At 35.7% G+C, this 8139-nt stretch overlaps 1 protein-coding gene across 3 annotated transcripts in view; it reads left to right on the top strand.

Annotated features, from left to right (window-relative positions):
• LOC111863334 (transcriptional adapter 2B) overlaps positions 1-7855 on the top strand; it is a 14273-nt gene extending 6418 nt beyond the window's left edge. For 2 of the 3 annotated variants that reach the window (XM_023849577.2, XM_023849578.2), the window contains 4 exons: positions 2557-2606; positions 3409-3580; positions 5254-5316; positions 6223-7855. In XM_023849577.2, coding sequence (XP_023705345.1) covers positions 2557-2606; positions 3409-3580; positions 5254-5316; positions 6223-6336 — 399 coding nt within the window. In that variant the 3' untranslated portion in view covers positions 6337-7855. Of the gene's footprint in view, positions 1-2540; positions 2607-3408; positions 3581-5253; positions 5317-6222 lie in introns of those variants that run through there. The other variant, XM_023849579.2, reaches the window with a different exon arrangement.
• Positions 7856-8139: the final 284 nt, after the last annotated feature.

The following is an 8139-nucleotide window of genomic DNA, read 5'->3' as shown; positions in this document are numbered from 1 at the left end:
TTTTTTTTTTTAAGTAACTTTTGTTGACTGCATTGCTGTGCTATAATGCATGCTCTAGCAACCATTCCCCCTCCTCAGTGCCAGTACTATTATTTCTGTTACATTATGGCCCTAGCCCTGCAATACTGGGAGGGGGGGTTATAAACTCAGTTGTACCCAAATGATAAAGGGTAATATTATACAGTGACATTATTAAAAGTCTTGTAATAACTGCTGTTTACACAGTGTGGATGTATCGGTCTTGAATTCAAATCAGTTTGTGTCAAGTGTATCATGTAAGTGAATGTTCAGTCACTCCAAGAAATGACCGTAAAAGATGAAACATTTTCAGGGTTGTGTCAAAGTTTATGTGGGATATTTTGAGCTTGTGCTATGAAGGTTTCACTCCCAGGTGCACAGAGGATGCAACAAAAGTGTGATTCTGTGTTATATATTTCGGAAATGAAATAGTTCTCTAACTCAGAAAGGAGCCATTTGAAGACGTATGCTCATATAAACTGTTTTTATTAATGATTCAGCACCTTTAAGCTAACCCTTGACTAAAAATGCAGATGCAAAATGTGGCAGTAACATTAATCATCAGTAAATGTCGTTCTTTTGCTTTGATGTGATACCAGTACATGTTACAGACAGACGATATTGTCAATATAATTTCACGCTGAAAAGAAAAGATGTTCATTTTATTTCATTCATAATACTTGATTATATGTTTACTTCTGTTTAGAAATAAATAATCTGCCCTATTCTGTGTCGTATACTGTCAACTGTAAAACATAAGTTCTGTTTTGATAGTAATTTTAACTTCTACCACAGTATATAAGTATTCATCTGTGCTTGCACATGCATGGAAGTTTGAGTTTCTAATTTTCTCTTTTTTTCAGCATTGTTTGCACCCTAAGAACCTTATTAGTCTGGTATTAATAACTCCAGAGCACTTTCTTGATACTTCCCTCCATAATACAGAGAAGTCCCATTGTGTCCCCACTTAAGATAGTCTCATGTAAAGATTGTAATTATGGCCCTCATATAAGGTGCCTTCCTTACAATGGATTCCCACCTACAGAATTTCTTATCCCTTCTTTAATTTTTCCACCACTTCTTTGGTCTAGTGGTCGGAGTTCCTGGCTACAGATCCAGAGGCCCTAGGTTCGATTCCCGGCGCTACCAGATTTTCTGAGAAGTAGTGGGTATGGGATGGGTTAAACTTACCCTTGTGAGGATAATTGAGGAGCCACTTAAATGGAAAAGTAGTGGCTCCAGTCTAGAAGACCGAAATTAATGGTCGTGGGGATTAGTTGTGCTGACCACGCAGCACCCTCTGTCCGCTAAAGTTGGCACTAACCTTGCCAACAAGTGGCGGTTGCTCAGTCAGTATAGTTCACTTGTGGACTACATGCCACGGAGATTTTTAGTTATTTTATTTTTCATCTGAAAGTTCCAGTTTATTTGTAATGTCGTGACTACAGTTTTTTTAAAAAGGAATTATTTATGTATACAGTATTGTTTAAGTTTATATTAGTGTCTAAAGAGCGTATTCATCAGCTATTTGTTCCATATATATAACCTCAGATCAGTCTGCTATCACCTCATGGAGTTGAATAATATCCTGATTTGTGTCTTGAGGGCAGTAAGGATCCTGGCTTAGGTTTTCCATGATTTTTCTCAGTCTCTGAAGGCAAATTCTGTGGTAGTACCTATAATTAGGTCATCACCATGTCCTTTCCACTTCATTATTCAGTTGCCCTCCTGCCATATAGTTGTGCTGTATAGTTTGTGATATCGACTTAATTGTTAAATGCAGTAAACTGCCTGTTATCTGGCATATATATGAAGTGGGATGTTCCAGTTTCATGAATCTGCTAGTTGTATGGGAAAAACTTAATAGAAACTCATTTTTCATGCTTTTTCCACCTTTACTTATTTCCATTTTCTGTTTCTAAGTTGAAACAGTATGTTTTTGCTTTAGTTCTTGCATGGGAGTCTTTTTAGATGACAGCAGGCTAATGGATGAAAGACTTTGGCTGTGTTGTAACATGGCCACACCTACAATGACACATACATAAGGGAGGTCAGTGGTCAATGCTGCTAGTGGCAGTTGGGAGAACTACCACCTGGCAGGTGTACATTGCAACTTTGTTCTTGGAGTAACTTTATAACAATGGTAAAATTTCTATGAAATTTTTGCCAATTGTATGAGATAGTTGGATACCAGACGACGGGCAGTTGTCTATAAATAAAGAAGTGTAAATTAAATATTTCATAATATCCCATTCTTTCATTATGTGTCTGAATGTGTGCTATCTTCTTTGAGTCCTTGCCTGAAATATATGTGTGACAGATCCTAGCAAGTAATGAAAATAATGAATGCTGGTACAGTAACATTGGTGTGCCTCTTGTACCTTAAACGAGATCAAACCTTTCTCTAATCTATAGCCATATTTCTTCTGTTCCTGGATTAACATGGTTTATTATATTAATTTTGTCAGTTGATTCTGTGTTATTGATTAATTTATTAGAACAAAGTAATCAGATTGTATCAGTTTGCCTTTCACTTAGGGCAGCAGTGGGTCCATCCCCTCACCTCCATCAATGGTCCCAAGAAGAAGGTGAGTCAGTTTCACTAATTCAGAGTTTCAGTTCTTAATTTTTAGTCGTATTTTTGTATAAATTCATAGCTGATATTGCTCCCTTATCATTTTATGTTGTAATTTTATTTTTTTTTATTTGTCTGTTTCCTTCCATCCACCTTTCTCTCTCATCTTGTTGTTGAACTAACAGAAAACATATAATAATGGGAGACTCTGGAAAAAGTACTATTTTCTTCTCATGAAATTATGAAGGAGCATACATTGTGTTCAGCTGATGGCTCATGTTTATATGTAGCTATATGAGTTATAACATTCATTGTGATAACAGATTATAGTTGTAGTTACGTTTGCAGAATCACAGTAACACTCTGGAGCATGTGGTAGCATAGTTGGTTGAAGCACTATGCTACAAGCCAGAAGGTCGCGGATTCAAGTCCCAATGAAATGCATTTTTTTAAATTGAGCCAATCTTTCCAGCCGCACTATATTCCTGCGGTCGAATCAGCCTCTAACAGAAATGAGTACCAGGAATCTTCCAGGGGGATAAAGGGCATCCGGCGCATAAGGTTGACAGCCTTACCGCCATCTGTGAGCTGATTGTCTAGAAAATGTGTGAGCCTCGACGTCTCACAACCCTATCAGCCTCCATGGCTTGTTACAGGGATAGGCTTATGTTTTTTTTTCTTTTTGCAGTAACACTTGTTTCTGTAACATATTGATATTTCCTATTTCTGTGTTAATGATTATGAACACATTTTAGTGATATGTTGACAGTCTTCATTATATTATTAACAAAATCTTATTGGTGTTTCTTTTTTAGAGAAAGAAGCGATCCCGCCTTATCCTCCAGCGACGGAAAATCAGTATACAGAAGCGGCAAGCATCCCAGCCTCGATAACAGTAGGGAGGGGGCAGAGTCTGGTGGTGAGGCGAGCCATCCAGATATCTCCACCCTCCCGGGATACCACCTTCTTTCACCATGTGAGATTAAGGTGAGCCTTCACACTTGTGACCATCCTGCTCTAGTAGATGAATGCTCAGCTCTGACACTGTTTAAGGTCAGAAATAGGCCTATGATTGTCATACTTGTATATTGTTGTAAAGGAAAGGATTGTCTCCAGTGAGTTATCTTGTCCCCATATTTTGGAGTGGCTGGAGCAATTCTTGTTTATTTCTTGATTTAATTAGATTTACGAGTAGAGTCCAGTTAAAGAACTTAATATTGTACATACTCTAGATGTCTTGTTAATATCAGTTTATTTCAGAACTGAGAGATTGTAAAAATTATGCATCTTCTGTAATGAAGAGAAACATGTGCTTGATCTTTGTTGTAAGAGCTTCTTTTTGTGTCTGGTACAGATGGGCCTTAATGAAGGAGAGACTGACACATAATATATAGAATTTATATATATATTATATAGAATTTTATAGAATAATTCTCTATTTGGTTATTAAATTTCCACAAATCTATTTACGATGAAATTCCAATTTAATGTTCCCATGCTTATTAAAACCTTGTTTTTAGTGAATATTGTTCCTAGTCCCAACTGAAGCCCAGTAAAAAACTATGTATTATTTTCCTGTTTATAATGAATTTTGATTTACTAAATAAACCACATTTTTTGTAAGAAATTTCTTACCTTCCAGAACTTGCACCTCAATTTAACGAGCTTGTGGCCAAAACAACAATTGATATTCATGTTTTCTTTTTGCCAGAAACCATAACTTTTGGTGAGTGACATTAAAAGTCCATGCCAATTGTGGCATCATATTTGTTTTGAGGGGTTGTTTCAGTGCTTATTTCTTATCTCATGACTATACTAGAAATTAATTTGATATTATTAGTTAAGACATTGTATTTATTTGTGTATAAACAGTTCCTTTATATAATTTTTCATAACCCCCATTCAGAGTAAACCTCGATTTAATGTAAGGAAAGCCACTTCCCCAGAGATTCATTAAGTAGGGATTTCACTATATTTTTATTTCACATTTCGAGCCATTCTGTTTTATTAACGTATGTATCCTGTACCATTGAATACAGCTTTAAAATAATGTAAATATTCGCCTTAGTCACATTCTTCTGGCATATTTTGGACCAGTTATGGTTCGTCTTCAGGCACCTACCTGTCATATAAGTTGTTACAGTGTACATAGAAATATTTAGTCATGTAGAAAAACTGCGTTGCCTGATGTTGTACAAGTGTATATACCTTGTTAATTCCTAAAGCCTTCTGTATTTTTGTTAGAAGTCTTATTTTAAAAAAAGTGACAGAATTGTCAAAAATATCAAAAAATGTTGTTAATATGCAGCCAACACTCAGATGCTTCATCCCAACTGTTTATTTAGCCCTTTTATCATCACTGTTGTCTTTCATTTTTGTTCATTCATGTAACAATGCTCTTGTTTCTCCACATCCACACACACATGTGAAGACAAACTCCAACTCAGACTCACACTGGACATCCATTGTGTAAAGATCTACAGGGGCAGTACAAAACTACCACCATTCCCGTCTGCACACAGGAACAATTACGTACTTCAAGGAGAGATGGTGTTTAGTTTCGAATCCTAATTTTGTTTGTGCATGAATACATTCACTGCTGTGTAACCAAATAATTCCAAGGAATAACACATTGTGCATCTTCTTTCTCTTTGTTCTAGTTGTGTTCTTCTTTGAATTTGAAACCTTCTCAGTATATGACCCTGAAGATGATTCTACTACGGGTGAGTTAGTGTTCCATATTATTGCAGTTCAGCTGTATCATCCAGTGTTTCAGCCATCTGCTAGAATAAATAAGAAGTTCTCAGAGTAACTAAAACTATACTGCTTTAGGCCCCCTTAGAAGCAGCATTTGTGGAAAGCATCTGTATACCTAATCATGTCTGAAACACTTTTTTTTTAATGTGTATAATATTCATACTAATAATAACAAGGCCCTTCTCCTTGCAGCATGCCTCTTCCCTTTTTGTGGTCCTTAAGAGCATTTTTCTATTCCCCATAATTTCTTTTAATAATTACCTTGTCTTTAAATGAAGGCCGTGAATCTTGTTCAAGAAATTTGATTTGGTTCATCCTGGTCCGTCACAATAAAAAAAAAAAAACTCCATGGCCTCTAATCCGCACGTGAACTATACCGACCGAGCGACTGCCGTTTGTCGGCGAAGTTAGTGCCAACTTTAGCAGATAGAGGGTGTCGTGTGGTCAGCATAACGGATCCACACAGCCATTGATCTCGGTTTTCTAGACTGAATCCTGGTCCATCACACTAGCAATACTATAAAAGGAGAGAGAAAAACATCAATCACGTTGGACGGAGTTGATAACGTTTGATAATAATTGTTCAAGAAACTTTGTAAGAAGTGCTTATTAAATATATTGTTTCTCTATAATTTTTCAGTTACTTTCTCTTGACACCCATTAGAATGAACTGATAAATGTGTAATTAGTATGACTTCGTGATTATGTGCATTATCAGTACAATCTGACAAAACTGCGATAGCAATTTTTAAGCATCATTGTAATGGTAGTTATTTATTTGTGTTTGTATATTGAAACTGTAATTAACATTATATGTTTATTTTAAATTCAAATACATCTGCAGTGAAATAAAAGGTATTTTCTTTTCTTAGGATTACATTCAGAAAGGCCCAAAGAAAGAGGACTTACTGCCAACAACATCTTCTGGGCCAGAGACCTACGTCCTCAACTATCTGGTGAGCAGTGGATGGATAACAGCCAGTTAACCCAGCATTAATTTTAGAAACTGAAACATCACATTGTATGTGACACTCAGCTTGTATAAAATTGGTGATTTTGAAAGTTATTTTGTGTTGTAGCCTTTCCACACATATTGTGCTTAGTGAGATGGGCATTGTGACAGTGCAGAGTAATGCCTTTCATCTTGCAGCTTTTACGTACATATAGTGCTGTCCTTTGTTACCATCTTCTCATGTATTACAGTCATGCCAACTTGTTTAGACCACAGGTCATGTTCAGGTGTGAATAAATTGTTTTACATACCTGTGGCCACTAAATTACTGTGCAGTATAATTGGTTAACTTCTCCAATGTAGCCGTTGTAGCAGTTGTTCAAATGTTATTTTAATTTCTTCTGTTACAAGTTACATGTAGATTTCAAACTGTGCTGTGTGCATTTCTGTTATTAGAACTAAGAAGGAAAGAACAGCAGACTGGGGATAAAAAAAAATTGCATAAGGGTGAGCTTGGTACCCTTGACCATATAATAATAGGATGAGCACATCAGGGGTGGGGGTTATGTGCATGGGAAAGAAGAGAAATGTGCACACAGATTTGGTTGAAAAATGTAAAGAGACCACTTAGAAGAAGTGGGCATAGATGGAAGTATAATGTTAACACATTTTAAAGTGACAGGGTGGTCATGTGTAAACTGAATTTATTTTGGGATAGGATCCAGTGGCGGACTCTTGCGAACATGGTACTGGACTTTCAAGTTCCAAGAAGACTCAGAATATGCTCGCTGTCTGAGCTGTTGTTAGCTTTTCAAGGAAGGCTTTGCCCAATGGAATCAATTAGTTACTAAAATTTAATATTAATGAAAGTTGAAGGTGCCTTTTTTTACATCATTAATTAAAATCTGTAAAACTGATTTAAATTTCTTACTACTTGTATTTTGAATTTTGAAACTTATTTCCTTATTGTGGGGCTTCTGTGCCCTTTTGGAAGATGCATGGTTTTATGTTTGTGTGGTTATAATAATGATTAATTTCCTGGCACATGTCGGTGTGTATGTTCTCATTATAAGAACAACCCAAAGACCTTCAGTCAAAATATCTTGTTGTGACAGTGATACATGAGCATATTACAAGTTGTGTAGACAGTAATAAAATGCAATATTCATAGACACACAAAACTGAATGCTATAGTACAAGAAATAGTTATGTTGATAATTGGAAGTTTATTGTAAGTTCTGTTAATTCCTGTCTTAACGTTTAGAAACTAGTGTTTTGTCCACTTTGGTTCAAATTGGAATTTATTTTTATCATCTGATCGTTCACTTTTTAATTGTGGTTGAATATATGATATTCAGAAGTGCAGTACAATCACTGAATGTTTATAAATTATGTTACATGCTGAAAACTAAATACTTATGTAAGAACATCTGTAGAAAATTGGGTTTTGATCTTCATATCTTGACACTAAACTGACTGAAAGGTGACATTGGCATTTACTTCAGAAATGTTTTGTAATTGGATGAAGATATTAATTAAATTTTCTGATGATATTTGCTGCCTTTGTCATACATGTTCCATTTTATTTTGCATCTTTAATTGTAGAAAATAATTTGTAATCCAACCGCTTCAGAAGAGAATATTATAGCAGGTTCAGTGTTTATTATCTCAGAGTTAATTTCATAACCAGTTTATACTGGATTGGAGATTTAAATGGTCTCTAAGGTGGTACAGCCCTCATCATAATAAGTTGTATGATGATTACCATAAAAGTGCACAGGCCTGCCAATATATTCTTAATATTACTAGAGTGACGACACCCTAATTGAATCTTGAC

This window comes from Cryptotermes secundus, unplaced genomic scaffold (assembly GCF_002891405.2).
Source record: "Cryptotermes secundus unplaced genomic scaffold, Csec_1.0 scaffold159, whole genome shotgun sequence".
NCBI classification, from domain to species: Eukaryota; Metazoa; Arthropoda; class Insecta; order Blattodea; family Kalotermitidae; genus Cryptotermes; species Cryptotermes secundus.
The sequence above is the reverse complement of the archived record's forward strand: the minus strand, read 5'-3'. Positions and strand labels throughout refer to the sequence as shown.